This window comes from Oncorhynchus mykiss, chromosome 12 (assembly GCF_057628025.1).
Source record: "Oncorhynchus mykiss isolate SJ-2025 chromosome 12, ASM5762802v1, whole genome shotgun sequence".
NCBI classification, from domain to species: domain Eukaryota; kingdom Metazoa; phylum Chordata; class Actinopteri; order Salmoniformes; family Salmonidae; genus Oncorhynchus; species Oncorhynchus mykiss.
In genome coordinates, this window is record NC_143033.1 from 2,140,660 (window position 1) to 2,156,112 (window position 15,453).

General features: G+C 46.1%; 1 protein-coding gene across 28 annotated transcripts; it reads right to left on the reverse strand.

The window, feature by feature from the left end:
* Positions 1–559: 559 nt before the first annotated feature.
* tmem267 (transmembrane protein 267) lies at positions 560–7,953 on the reverse strand. 28 transcript variants are annotated; one of them, XR_016484842.1, is made up of 5 exons: positions 7,626–7,951; positions 5,609–6,052; positions 3,496–5,363; positions 3,385–3,458; positions 560–3,310 (listed from the first exon to the last, which is right to left on the reverse strand). XR_016484842.1 is itself a non-coding variant. In XM_021622526.3 (4 exons), the coding sequence occupies exons 3-4, from the start codon at positions 5,990–5,992 to the stop codon at positions 5,028–5,030; spliced, it is 720 nt and encodes a 239-aa protein (XP_021478201.1). In that variant the 5' UTR covers positions 5,993–6,052; positions 6,832–7,005; positions 7,626–7,953; the 3' UTR covers positions 560–5,027. The 28 variants fall into 28 exon arrangements, 2 of the variants coding, with proteins under 2 accessions (XP_021478201.1, XP_021478200.1); XR_016484841.1 differs by having other exon boundaries at positions 560–3,940; positions 4,089–5,363; XR_016484836.1 differs by having other exon boundaries at positions 560–3,977; positions 4,052–5,363.
* Between the last annotated feature and the right edge of the window lie 7,500 nt (positions 7,954–15,453).

A 15,453-nucleotide genomic window follows, 5' to 3' on the forward strand; every position in this document is an offset into this window, starting at 1 on the left:
AGCCTTAAGGAGGGTCAGTGACTGCAGTTAAATAGAGAAGGCCATCTCAGAAGAATCTGTTTGTGTCAGTGGTAGTAATGGGGTTCTGTTACTACTCAACCCTGGTCAATGGAGAGCCATCTCAGAAGAATCTGTTTGTCAGTGGTAGTAATGGGGTTCTGTTACTACCCAACCCTGGTCAATGGAGAGCCATCTCAGAAGAGACAGACTGACACACGGGAACAGTTACAAAGTAAAGGTTCAAAACGTCTATTTGTAAAAATACCTATTCAACTTTTAAATCAACATTCTGTCACTGGTAGACAGACTTCCTGCCTTTTCTGATGAAAATATAATAATAATCAGATGCATTCACATTGATTGGTCATGTTCTGTTGTAATGATAACTGATTGGGCATGTTGTTATGAGGAGGCAGACTCCTGTTGTATCCTGGGAGCTCCTCCGAGGCCTTGCTCCGAGCGGCAGACTGATTCCTACCAACATGTATTATTCCAGTGTATCTCGAGCAACACCCACTCACGCCCATAAACCGCTTCAAAGTCCACACGGACACATTACTTAGCATACCGAGTGGTCCAGGGCACAGATTTATTTAGGAAAAAGAACAACTTTGAATCCATCCAGTCTTTACAACACAAGGTACCAATATCAAAATAAGATATACACTATATATATATACAGAAAAGTATGTGGACACCCCTTTAAATTAGTGGATTTGGCTATATCAGCCACAACCCGTTCATAACTGTATTAAAATAATTAATAATTGAGCACACAGCCATGCAATCTCCGTAGACAAACATTGCCAGTAGAGCAGTCATAGGATGCCACCTGTCCAACAAGTCAGTTAGTCAAATTTCTGCCCTGCTAGAGCTGTCCTGGTCAACTGTAAGTGCTGTATTGTGAAGTGGAAACGTCTAGGAGCAACAATGGCTCAGCTGTGAAGTGGTAGGCCACACAAGCTCACAGAACGGGATCGCCGAGTGCTGAAGCATCGTCTGTCCTCGGTTGCAACACTCACTACAGAGTTCCAAACTGCCTCTGGAAGCAACGTCATGTTAAGAACTGTTTGTCTGAAGCTTCATGAAATGGGTTTCCATGGCCGAGCAGCCGCACACAAGCCTAAGATCACCATGCGCAATGCCAAGCGTTGGCTGGAGTGGTTTAAAGTTTGCCGACTTTGGAGCAGTGGAAACACGTCACCATCTGGCAGTCCAACGGACAAATCTGGGTTTGGCGGATGCCAGGAGAGCGCTACCTGCCCCAACACAGCTGTAAAGTTTGGTGGAGGAGGAATAATGTTCTGGGGATGTTTTTCATGGTTCAGGCCTCTTAGTTCCAGTGAAGGGAAATCTTAACGCTAGAGCATACAATGACATTCTAGATGATTCTGTGCTTCCAACTTTGTGGCAACAGTTTGGGGAAGACCATTTCCTGTTCCAGCTTGACAATGCCCCCGTGCCCAAAGAGAAGTTCATACAGAAATGGTTTGTCGAGAGCGGTGAGGAAGAACTTGACTGGCCTGCACAGAACCCCGATCTCAACCCCATCAAACACCTTTCAGATGAATTGGAAACGCCGACTCTGAGCCAGGCCTAATCGCCCAACATCAGTGTCCGACCTCACTAATACTCTTGTGGCTGAATGGAAGCAAGTCCCCACATCAATGTTCCAACATCTAGTGGAAAAACTTCCCATGAGAGGCTGTTATAGCAGCAAAGAGGGGACCAACTCCATATTAATGCCCATGATTTTGGAACGAGATGTTGGACGAGCAGGTGTCCACATACTGTTGGTCAGTGTAGTGTACTTAACATTTAAAATTCTAATTCAATAAATAGTATAGAAACAAATCAAATGCTGAAATAAATACATGTGAATGATGAAACATATTTCATTCAGTACACACTGTGAATAAAGACAGCAGCAATAATTATCTTGATGCATAATGATAATGGACATGACATATGGTTAAACATCAGTGTATAATAAGTTGACTCATCGATGCCCTCTGCAGGCCAAGTGGTCAAACTGCAGCACACAGCCACAGTATATTCATAGTGCACAATTTAGCGAAACATTTTGCAAAGGACAAAGTTTTTGCCACAAAAAAAAAACAAGTGTTTATTTTTAAACAAGTTCAGGTTAAATCCAGGGCCTGTTTTAAACCTGTCCTACTCCGTTCAGTACCTAGTGAATATACCCACAGCTGTTCACCCTCTCATCAGAACACCGACTAATACAACTCAAATATTATGATCACAAAGTAGGAACATATTAAAGGAATGTTTAAACAGCATTTCTCCAAATGTCATCTTCCCTCGATTATATAGATAAAAACATATCTTAACACAGAAAGCCTCGGTCTTTCCTAAAAACATATGTTAAAACATGACATCGCCTAATGAGTACTACATCATCACTTAATATCAGGCAGCAACTGGAGGCTCCACCAATAAGAAACACTTATAATGTACTGCTCTGTTCCCTGGGACCTTCAGCTTCATAATGTACTGCTCTGTTCCCTAGGACCTTCAGCTTCATAATGTACTGCTCTGTTCCCTAGGACCTTCAGCTTCATAATGTACTGCTCTGTTCCCTAGGACCTTCAGCTTCATAATGTACTGCTCTGTTCCCTAGGACCTTCAGCTTCATAATGTACTGCTCTGTTCCCTAGGACCTTCAGCTTCATAATGTACTGCTCTGTTCCCTAGGACCTTCAGCTTCATAATGTACTGCTCTGTTCCCTAGGACCTTCAGCTTCATAATGTACTGCTCTGTTCCCTAGCACCTTCAGCTTCATAATGTACTGCTCTGTTCCCTAGGACCTTCAGCTTCATAATGTACTGCTCTGTTCCCTAGGACCTTCAGCTTCATAATGTACTGCTCTGTTCCCTAGAACCTTCAGCTTCATAATGTACTGCTCTGTTCCCTAGGATCTTCAGCTTCATAATGTACTGCTCTGTTCCCTAGAACCTTCAGCTTCATAATGTACTGCTCTGTTCCCTAGAACCTTCAGCTTCATAATGTACTGCTCTGTTCCCTAGAACCTTCAGCTTCATAATGTACTGCTCTGTTCCCTAGAACCTTCAGTTTCATAATGTACTGCTCTGTTCCCTAGGACCTTCAGCTTCATAATGTACTGCTCTGTTCCCTAGAACCTTCAGCTTCATAATGTACTGCTCTGTTCCCTAGAACCTTCAGCTTCATAATGTACTGCTCTGTTCCCTGGGACCTTCAGCTTCATAATGTACTGCTCTGTTCCCTGGGACCTTCAGCTTCATAATGTACTGCTCTGTTCCCTAGGACCTTCAGCTTCATAATGTACTGCTCTGTTCCCTAGAACCTTCAGCTTCATAATGTACTGCTCTGTTCCCTAGAACCTTCAGCTTCATAATGTACTGCTCTGTTCCCTGGGACCTTCAGCTTCATAATGTACTGCTCTGTTCCCTAGAACCTTCAGCTTCATAATGTACTGCTCTGTTCCCTGGGACCTTCAGCTTCATAATGTACTGCTCTGTTCCCTAGAACCTTCAGCTTCATAATGTACTGCTCTGTTCCCTGGGACCTTCAGCTTCATAATGTACTGCTCTGTTCCCTAGAACCTTCAGCTTCATAATGTACTGCTCTGTTCCCTAGAACCTTCAGCTTCATAATGTACTGCTCTGTTCCCTGGGACCTTCAGCTTCATAATGTACTGCTCTGTTCCCTGGGACCTTTCAGCTTCATAATGTACTGCTCTGTTCCCTAGGACCTTCAGCTTCATAATGTACTGCTCTGTTCCCCAGGACCTTCAGCTTCATAATGTACTGCTCTGTTCCCTAGGACCTTCAGCTTCATAATGTACTGCTCTGTTCCCTAGGACCTTCAGCTTCATAATGTACTGCTCTGTTCCCTAGGACCTTCAGCTTCATAATGTACTGCTCTGTTCCCTAGAACCTTCAGCTTCATAATGTACTGCTCTGTTCCCTGGGACCTTCAGCTTCATAATGTACTGCTCTGTTCCCTAGAACCTTCAGCTTCATAATGTACTGCTCTGTTCCCTAGAACCTTCAGCTTCATAATGTACTGCTCTGTTCCCTGGGACCTTCAGCTTCATAATGTACTGCTCTGTTCCCTAGAACCTTCAGCTTCATAATGTACTGCTCTGTTCCCTAGAACCTTCAGCTTCATAATGTACTGCTGTGCTCCCTAGGACCTTCCATTCCATCCAAGTGGACACTTCAGGAGAAGAGTAGAGAATTAGAATGTCGCCTTTCCCTTTGACCCCGTCAGTAAAATACCCTCGTACAACCATCCGACTCCTCCTTACATTCTGCTTAGCTACACTGACAGCACAGCAGTAATCAGTCTGGTAATTACTATAAAATACCTCACAGCTCGACATCAAGCACTTCCACACACTACTGCACTGACAGTCACACAGGACACAGCCTCCCAGCCTGAGAATGACGGACTAGAGGAGGGAGGGAGGGAGGAGGCAGTTTAGTGGGGAGGTGGTGGAGGAAGAAGACGTGATCACTCCCGTGGTGTGAAGAAAATAGACGAGAGGCTGAGGCATTGTGGGGTTTACCGGTGTACCAAATGGCACCTTATTCCCTTCATAGTGCACTACTATTGACCAGAGCCCTATTCCCTATATAGTGCACTTCTACAGACCAGAGCCCTATTCCCTATATAGTGCACTACTTTAGACCAGAGTCCTATTCCCTATATAGTACACTACTTTAGACCAGATCCCTATAGAACCCTATATAGTGTACTACTATTGACCAGAGCCCTATTCACTATATGGGGAATAGGGCTCTGGTCTAAAGTAGTGCACTATATAGGGAATAGGGCTCTGGTCTAAAGTAGTGCACTATATAAGGAATAGGGTTCTGGTCAATAGTAGTGCAGTACATAAGGAATAGGGTTCTGGTCAATAGTAGTGCACTACATAAGGAATAGGGTTCTGGTCAATAGTAGTGCACTACATATGGAATAGGGTGCTATTAGGGAGGCGTAGTGTTGGCCCTTCCTTCAATCAGATGTCAATGGCGATGCCGTGCTTGGTGGAGATCACGTCTCGAGTTCCTGTCAGGTACATGAGCACAGAGCACAGGTGTGGCAGGGTGGCTGTGATGCTCACATACAGCCAATAGGAGATGGGGGCCGTGTTGCCGAACGGACACACCCACAGGCCATGGCGGACCCCGTCTCGGATGTGGTGTGAGGCAAGGGAGATAAACAGCAGCCAGGGCAGAGAACACCACGAGTCCTTTAGCCTGCCCAGCCACAGCACCAGCCTCAGAGAGAAGCAGAGGACAGGGATTAGAGAGGAGCAGTGGAGGGGGGGGCGGTGGGGCAGGCTGGTGGCTGCCTGGAGGAGGAAACAGGCAGAAAACATAGGTTATTGTTTATGTTTCTATTCTACATTCCTTCATGAACACTGTGGGCCAGATTCCCAGACACAGATTAGGACTAGTACTGAACTAAGGTTGTTCCAATGGAGATCTTCATTGAGCATGCTTATTAGTCCTAATCTTTTGTCTGTGAAAATGTAGCACACTAATCTATAACTGACGCTAAAAACCAAAGGGAGAACTTCACAGAAATCTTTCTTACTTTGAGCGACAGAGAGCCAGCCATATAGAAGTGATCCAGGTCTATAACAGAGGCCAGTATCCCTGCTAAGATAACTTCATAGAAGTCACTCTTCTTCTTGAGGCCAATGACGATAGCCCAGGACCAGAGGCCTATCAGACAATGGACGGTGTTGTCTAGCACTGCCCGCAGCCACAGGTGCTGTTGGAGTAGGGTCAGCTGCATGACGTGGTCAGCCAGCACACAGAAGGCCCCCAGCGCAGTGCTGGCCAGTAGGGAGGCAGAGGAGAAGGTCTGGAGCAATGCCTGGGCTTTCTCCGTCTCCACGGCCAGGCTCAGGGGCATGGAGCCACCCGTACCCCCAGCAGAGGAGGATGAGTCCAGCTTGGAGTGATACCCTCGCATGGCGCTTCTGGAGGGAGGAGGTCCACTTCCATAGGAGGTCAGCAACACCTAGATGGCAAACTAGAAGACAGTATACTGTAAACATAAATTACACATGATGGACCTAGCTCTAGTCCAGGGTAACATCATTGATAAGGCATGATGGAACTAGCTCTAGTCCAGGGTAACATCATTGATAAGGCATGATGGAACTAGCTCTAGTCCAGGGTAACATCATTGATAAGGCATGATGGAATTAGCTCTAGTCCAAGGTAACATCATTGATAAGGCATGATGGAACTAGCTCTAGTCCAGGGTAACATCATTGATAAGGCATGATGGAACTAGCTCTAGTCCAGGGTAACATCATTGATAAGGCATGATGGAACTAGCTCTGGTCCAGGGTGTTTATGTGACGCTAGCTGATGCTGTGAAGAAGAAGGCTCAACATCAGAAACCTGCTAGTAATTGTCATGGACCAGAGCTAGAATCGAACCTACACTGATCTAGACATAACTGATAACTGCTCCTTTAAGAAGTCACTGTGAATCATGATCTCTAAATAAATGTCTATCCTTCTGGAACTGAGGATATATGTAGGTCAGGCCAGGCTCACAGTAACCTGGGTTCTATTCATCAGTGCACACCGTAGCAAAACGTTTAGAAACAGAAAAAAAACTGACATTTACATTTTTTTTTTGGACAAGTTCAGTCCCTTCTGTTTCAGTCTTCTTCCATTTGGTGCCTTGTGAATATGACCCTGAATTAGCCTGACTATATACTAGAATAGGTTTTACAATGTGCATAAGTCATTTCTTCAATTCATCTACCATTGTACATCCAAAAGAAAAGTCACTGACATCAATAAAAGGCTTGATCTTTCCACAGAGATGCAGACAGGCCTGAATGATGAGCGAGTTCCCAGGGAAGGCTCCTTATTGGTCTCCTTGTGTAACAAGATGTTTGGTGGAAGAATACAGATAACTGCCGGTGGGAATTTCTTCTTGCTTTGTGATGTTTTGTAGTAAACACATCTGTTTGATGTACAAAATGCAAGCATAGGCAGAATTCAACTCATGCATCTGGTTAAAGCTAGCGAACCAGCCGTGAAAATAGTTGCTTGTCTGTATAGATGGGCAGAAGACTGGGGACTAAGACATCTGCATTGCTTGCTGTTTGGGGGTTTAGGCTGGGTTTCTGTACAGCACGTAACATCGGCTGATATTAAAATGTCTTTATAAACACATTTGATTGATTGATTTGTGACTAAGAAATAACTACGTTAGGTAAAAATACTTAATTGTGTTAAAAAAAATATATAAAAAAGTTGATATCACGACGTTAACCAGCTGGATAACAAACTAACTATTGGATCAGTTTAGACTGTGCAACATCACATGAAAAACAAAAAACATTTTTTAGATGGAATCATCTTGAAATACAAAAGTAGATTAATTTAGCTAGCTAGGTCATTTATTAGCTATGTAATGCTAGCTAATAACAGCTAGCTAAGGAATCCCGCACCTATCTGCGAAACCTTATAGACTACAGACAGGTGTTTGAGTAGCAAGATTTAGCAAATGTGATAAGGCCAAAGTTATTAAAAATGAAATAACGCCGTTGATCAAAACGATAACAATACTTTGTCACTTACCCCATTGTAGCTAAATTCGTTTATCAACTGTAAGCTAGCGACGGTCTGTCCGCACAGTTTCTACCGCCTTAACCCAGAGGCGCAGCAATACGGGACTTCCGGGTACGACTGAGAAACAGATCATACGGACCAGGTCGGCGTTTGGGGTTTCAGAAGTCAATGAGAGAATTTAAAACTTCTTCCGTAGTTGTTAATTTTCTCGAAATCTAACAACACAACCTGGATTCGAGTTAATGTATGAAGTAGTTGAACATGTTATTACCACGAACGTCGTGAAGGTGACAAAATATTACGTTTACATTTATGTCAAAAGTAACTTTATATCTAGAGACTGACGTTTATTTTTGACGGACTGCACATGCGCAGTTCTGCACGATAAGACCCGATGACGTGTATCTATCTACCCGGGAGTTTAGCGAGCGAACGTCGCCATGACACGTGATCGGGGATTTCTATTGAAGAAGCAGTTTCAGCCTATCTTCATAGAGTACTGTCTTTGGTCTGTTTGTGTGTGTCTGTGTATTGTAGAGAGAAAAAACACTCTCCAGTTCCGCTTCCCTTAGAAGACATAATTGGTGGAAAGAGCTGTCAGTAATTTCTGCGGAAGAATGAATGTCCAATCATGGATGAGATTGGTCCAACCATAATAATTCGTTTATCCTTTGTTTGGCACACTGTAAACATATTCTTAAAAGAACATTTCTATTCAAATTAAATCTAAATGAATTGGTCAAATACACGTATTTGCGGGTGTGGCAAAATGCTTGTGTTCCTAGCTCCAACAATGCAGTAATATCTAACAATACAGAACAATACACAAAAATCTAAAAAGTAAAATAATGGAATTAAGAAATATATAAATATTAGAACGAGCAGTGTAAGTGTCCGGATTATATATACACGGAACAAAAATATAACTGTAAAATGCACTACACAACACAACACTAAACAATACATCTATCCGGCCATGTCACAGAAATCTGCTCCTTTTATTCTCTGTCCCCAACACAGTAGACGACCAGTTCTGTTAGCCTTTAGCCGTCCCCTCATCCTACTCCTCCTCTGTTCCTCGGGTGATGTGGAGGTTATCCCAGGCCCCAGGCGCTCTCATTTGGGAACTTCTGTAACTGTAAAAGCCTTGGCTTCATGCATGTTAACATCAGAATCCTCCTCCCTAAGTTTGTTTTACTCAATGCTTTAGCACACTCTGCCAACCCTGATGTCTTAGCTGTGTCTGAATCCTGGTTTAGGAAAACCACCAAAAACCCTGACATTTCCATCTCTAACTCTGACATTTTCTGTCAAGATAGAACTGCCAAATGGAGAGGAGTTGCAATCTACTGCAGAGATAGCCTGCAAAGTTTTGTCAAACTTTCCAGGTCTATGTCCAAACAGTTCAAGCTTCTAATTTTAAAAATGAATCTCTCCAGTAATACGTATCTCACTGTTGTCGCCTGTTATAGAACCCCCCCCCCCCCCAGCTCCCAGCTGTGCCCTGGACACCATATGTGAATCGATTTCCCCCATCTATTTTCAGAGTTCGTATGCTTAACACCCCGGCAGTCCTACAATCTAAGCTAGATGCCCTCAATCTCACACAAATTATCAAGGAACACACCAGGTCAAAATCAAATCAAATCAAATCAAATTGTATTTGTCACAGACACATGGTTAGCAGATGTTAATGCGAGTGTAGCGAAATGCTTGTGCTTCTAGTTCCGACAATGCAGTAATAACCAACAAGTAATCTAACTAACAATTCCAAAACTACTGTCTTGTACACAGTGTAAGGGGATAAAGAATATGTACATAAGGATATATGAATGAGTGATGGTACAGAGCAGCATAGGCAGGATACAGTAGATGGTATCGAGTACAGTATATACATGAGGTGAGTATGTAAACAAAGTGGCATAGTTAAAGTGGCTAGTGATACATGTATTACATAAGGATACAGTCGATGATATAGAGTACAGTATATACGTATGCATATGAGATGAATAATGTAGGGTAAGTAACATTATATAAGGTAGCATTGTTTAAAGTGGCTAGTGATATATTTACATCATTTCCCATCAATTCCCATTATTAAAGTGGCTGGAGTTGAGTCAGTGTCAGTGTCAGTGTGTTGGCAGCAGCCACTCAATGTTAGTGGTGGCTGTTTAACAGTCTGATGGCCTTGAGATAGAAGCTGTTTTTCAGTCTCTCGGTCCCAGCTTTGATGCACCTGTACTGACCTCGCCTTCTGGATGATCGCGGGGTGAACAGGCAGTGGCTCGGGTGGTTGATGTCCTTGATGATCTTTATGGCCTTCCTGTAACATCGGGTGGTGTAGGTGTCCTGGAGGGCAGGTAGTTTGCCCCCGTGATAAGTTGTGCAGACCTCACTACCCTCTGGAGAGCCTTACGGTTGTGGGCGGAGCAGTTGCCGTACCAGGCGGTGATACAGCCCGCCAGGATGCTCTCGATTGTGCATCTGTAGAAGTTTGTGAGTGCTTTTGGTGACAAACCGAATTTCTTCAGCCTCCTGAGGTTGAAGAGGCGCTGCTGCGCCTTCTTCACGATGCTGTCTGTGTGAGTGGACCAATTCAGTTTGTCTGCGATGTGTACGCCGAGGAACTTAAAACTTGCTACCCTCTCCACTACTGTTCCATCGATGTGGATAGGGGGGTGTTCCCTCTGCTGTTTCCTGAAGTCCACAATCATCTCCTTAGTTTTGTTGACGTTGAGTGTGAGGTTATTTTCCTGACACCACACTCCGAGGGCCCTCACCTCCTCCCTGTAGGCCGTCTCGTCGTTGTTGGTAATCAAGCCTACCACTGTTGTGTCGTCCGCAAACTTGATGATTGAGTTGGAGGCGTGCGTGGCCACGCAGTCGTGGGTGAACAGAGAGTACAGGAGAGGGCTCAGAACGCACCCTTGTGGGGCCCCAGTGTTGAGGATCAGCGGGGTGGAGATGTTGTTGCCTACCCTCACCACCTGGGGGCGGCCCGTCAGGAAGTCCAGTACCCAGTTGCACAGGGCGGGGTCGAGACCCAGGGTCTCGAGCGTGATGACGAGCTTGGAGGGTACTATGGTGTTGAATGCCGAGCTGTAGTCGATGAACATCATTCATCACCCTCTTGTCCAGATGGGTTAGGGCAGTGTGCAGTGTGGTTGAGATTGCATCGTCTGTGGACCTATTTGGGCGGTAAGCAAATTGGAGTGGGTCTAGGGTGTCGGGTAGGGTGGAGGTGATATGGTCCTTGACTAGTCTCTCAAAGCACTTCATGATGACGGAAGTGAGTGCTACGGGGCGGTAGTCGTTTAGCTCAGTTACCTTAGCTTTCTTGGGAACAGGAACAATGGTGGCCCTCTTGAAGCATGTTTGAACAGCAGACTGGTGTAGGGATTGATTGAATATGTCCGTAAACACACCGGCCAGCTGGTCTGCGCATGCTCTGAGGGCGCGGCTGGGGATGCCGTCTGGGCCTGCAGCCTTGCGAGGGTTAACACGTTTGCAGGCCGTGTCAGTGGCACTGTATTGTCCTCAAAGTGGGCAAAAAAGTTATTTAGTCTGCCTGGGAGCAGGACATCCTGGTCCGTGACTGGGCTGGATTTCTTCCTGTAGTCCGTGATTGACTGTAGACCCTGCCACATGCCTCTTGTGTCTGAGCCGTTGAATTGAGATTCTACTTTGTCTCTGTACTGACGCTTAGCTTGTTTGATAGCCTTGCGGAGGGAATAGCTGCACTGTTTGTATTCGGTCATGTTACCAGTCACCTTGCCCTGATTAAAAGCAGTGGTTCGCGCTTTCAGTTTCACGCGAATGCTGCCATCAATCCAAGGTTTCTGGTTAGGGAATGTTTTAATCGGTACAACCCTAAATCCGTAAACATGGGCACCCACCCTCATAGATCTTATCCTGACCAACTGGCCCTCCAAATACACCTCCGCTGTCTTCAATCAGGATCTCAGTGATCACTGCCTCATTGCCCGTATCCGCTACGGGTCCGCGGTCAAACGACCACCCCTCATCACTGTCAAACGCTCCCTAAAACACTTCTGCGAGCAGGCCTTTCTAATCGACCTGGCCCGGGTTTCCTGGAAGGATATTGACCTCATCCCGTCAGTTGAGGATGCCTGGTCGTTCTTTAAAAGTAATTTCCTCAAGAGATATAGTACTAAAACACTTGAGTGTCTCTCTTGATCCTAGGTCCTGGCAGAGTTGTGCAGACTCAGGACAACTGAGCTTTGAAGGAATATGCAGATTTAAAAAGGAGTCCGTAATTTGCTTTCTAATAATCATGATCTTTTCCTCAAAGAAGTTCATGAATTTATTACTGCTGAAGTGAAAGCCATCCTCTCTTGGGGGATGCTGCTTTTTAGTTAGCTTTGCGACAGTATCAAAAAGGAATTTCGGAATGTTCTTATTTTCCTCAATTAAGTTGGAAAAATAGGATGATCGAGCAGCAGTGAGGGCTCTTCGATACTGCACGGTACTGTCTTTCCAAGCTAGTCGGAAGACTTCCAGTTTGGTGTGACGCCATTTCCGTTCCAATTTTCTGGAAGCTTGCTTCAGAGCTCGGGTACTTTCTGTATACCAGGGAGCTAGTTCCTTATGAGAAATGTTTTTAGTTTTTAGGGGTGCAACTGCATCTAGGGTATTGCGCAAGGTTAAATTGAGTTCCTCAGTTAGGTGGTTAACGGATTTTGGTCCTCTGACGTCCTTGGGTAGACAGAGGGAGTCTGGAAGGACATAAAGGAATCTTTGTGTTGTCTGTGAATTTATAGCACAACTTTTGATGTTCCTTGGTTGTGGTCTGAGCAGAATATTTGTTGCAATTGCAAACGTAATAAAATGGTGGTCCGATAGTCCAGGATTATGAGGAAAAACATTAAGATCCACAACATTTATTCCATGGGACAAAACTAGGTCCAGAGTATGACTGTGACAGTGAGTAGGTCCAGAGACATGTTGGACAAAACCCACGATGATGGCTCCGAAAGCCTTTTGGAGTGGGTCTGTGGACTTTTCCATGTGAATATTAAAGTCACCAAAGATTAGAATATTATCTGCTATGACTACAAGGTCCTATAGGAATTCAGGGAACTCAATGAGGAACGCTGTATGTGGCCCAGGAGGCCTGTAAACAGTAGCTATTAAAAGTGATTGAGTAGGCTGCATAGATTTCATGACCAGAAGCCCAAAAGACGAAAACGTCATTTCTTTTTTTGTAAATTGAAATTTGCTATCGTAAATGTTAGCAACACCTCCGCCTTTGCGGGATGCACGGGGGATATGGTCACTAGTGTAGCCAGGAGGTGAGGCCTCATTTAACAGTAAATTCTTCAGGCTTAAGCCATGTTTCAGTCAGGCCAATCACATCAAGATTATGATCAGTGATCAGTTCATTGACTATAATTGCCTTTGAAGTAAGGGATCTAACATTAAGTAGCCCTATTTTGAGATGTGAGGTATCATGATCTCTTTCAATAATGGCAGGAATGGAGGAGGACTTTATTCTAGTGAGATTGCTAAGGCGAACACCGCCATGTTTAGTTTTGCCCAACCTAGGTCGAGGCACAGACACGGTCTCAATGGGGATAACTGAGCTGACTACACTGACTGTGCTAGTGGCAGATTCCACTATGCTGGCAGGCTGGCTAACAGCCTGCTGCCTGGCCTGCACCCTATTTCATTGTGGAGCTAGAGGAGTTAGAGCCCTGTCTATGTTGGTAGATAAGATGAGAGCACCCCTCCAGCCAGGATGGAGTCCGTCACTCCTCAGCAGGTCAGGCTTGGTCCTGTTTGTGGGCGAGTCCCAGAAAGAGGGTCAATTATCTACAAATTCTATCTTTTGGGAGGGGCAGAAAACAGTTTTCAACCAGCGATTGAGTTGTGAGACTCTGCTGTAGAGCTCATCACTCCCCCTAACTGGGAGGGGGCCAGAGACAATTACTCGATGCCGACACATCTTTCTAGCTGATGACCTTCAGACCTTCTGAATAGGTGACTTGAGACTTCCATACTCATGGGGATAACAGTATCCTGGACGAGCAGCCATTTTATTTATCCCCAGCAAGATGCCACTCAAACAGAAGGCGGTAACTAACAAAGAATCCCTGACCAACAACCAAAGCTGGGGATGGATGGCTGGATATGGCTGGAGTTGGCTGGGGGGTGGCTGGGCTGGGTATGGCTGGAGATGGCTTGGCTGTGGATGGATGGCTGGAGATGGCTTGGTCTTGGGATGGCTGGGGATTGAATGGCTGTGGATGACGCGCTGGGGATTGGCTGGGGCTTGGATAACTGCGGGTAGGGATGGAGTTGGCTGGGGATGGGGCTGGCTGAGGCTGGTTAGTGCTGGCTGGGGATGGCTGGGAATGGCTGGGGCTGGAGTTTGCTGGGCATGGCTGGGGTCTGGGAGGGATGTGGACAACTGGGGTTGGCTGGGGATGGCTGGGGTTGGCTGGATTTGGCTGGGGCTTGTGTTGGCTTGGGCTTGAGTTGGCTGGATCTGGGGATAGCTGGGGGTTGGCTGGGGCTGTGGATGGCTTGTACTGGGGAAGACTGGAGCTGGGGATGGTTGGGATAGCTGGAGTTGGCTTTGGCTGGGATAGCTGTGGATGGAGTTAACTGGGGCTGGCAATGGCTGGAGTTGGGGCTGGAGTTAGCTGGGGCTCTGGGTGGCTGGGATTGGCTGGGGCTGAGGGCTGGAGGTGGGAATGTAGTTAGCTGGGGCTGAGAGGTGGGAATGGAGTTAGCTGGGGCTGAGGGCTGGAGGTGGGAATGGATTTAGCTGGGGCTGAGGGCTGGAGGTGGGAATGGAGTTACCTGAGGGCTGTGGGCTGGAGGTGGGAATGGAGTTACCTGAGGGCTGGAGGTGGGAATGGAGTTACCTGAGGGCTGTGGGCAGGAGGTGGGAATGGAGTTACCTGAGGGCTGGAGGTGGGAATGGAGTTAGCTGAGGGCTGGAGGTGGGAATGGAGTTAGCTGAGGGCTGAGGGCTGGAGGTGGGAATGGAGTTAGCTGAGGCTGAGGGCTGGAGGTGGGAATGGAGTTAGCTGAGGCTGAGGGCTGGAGGCGGGAATGGAGTTAGCTGAAGCTGAGGGCTGGAGGTGGAAATGGAGTTAGCTGGGGCTGAGGGCTGGAGGTGGGAATGGAGTTAGCTGAGGGCTGGAGGTGGGAATGGAGTTAGCTGAGGGCTGAGGGCTGAGGGGTGGAGGTGGGAACGGAGTTAGCTGAGGGTTGAGGGCTGAGAGCTGGAGGTGGGAATGGGGCGTAATTCATCTTTGAAATGGAGAAAAGGAGCCTATGTTCTAACTGGATCTAGGCGTTTTATAGTCTGTCAACAGAAATGTCCCCACACATACAGTGGCAGCTGGGCCAACAACTGTGACAGGAGGCTAACAGTTCCCTCAGAGCCACCGGCAAATCAGTCCTCTCAGTATGAGTCCCTTCATAGTATTGTTCTACTTCAAACAAACACTGATGGGACGTGACATTTACCCATGGGCGTATTGCTGTCCAGTTCCGAAACTGAACAACAGAAAATTAGAATATGTTCTTGAACAGGGAAAATCATTGGCTCATTTAAAGTTCCTTCTGTAACGCTGGAGGGCAGTGCAGAGTCTAGTTACCTTCTGTAACACTGGACGGCTGTGCAGAGTCTAGTTATCTTCTGTAACACTGGACGGCTGTGCAGGGTCTAGTTACCTTCTGTAACACTGGACGGCTGTGCAGAGTCTAGTTACCTTCTGTAACGCTGGAGGGCAGTGCAGGGTCTAGGTACCTTCTGTAACACTGGAGGGCAGTGCAGGGTCTAGTTACCTTCTGTAACGCTGGA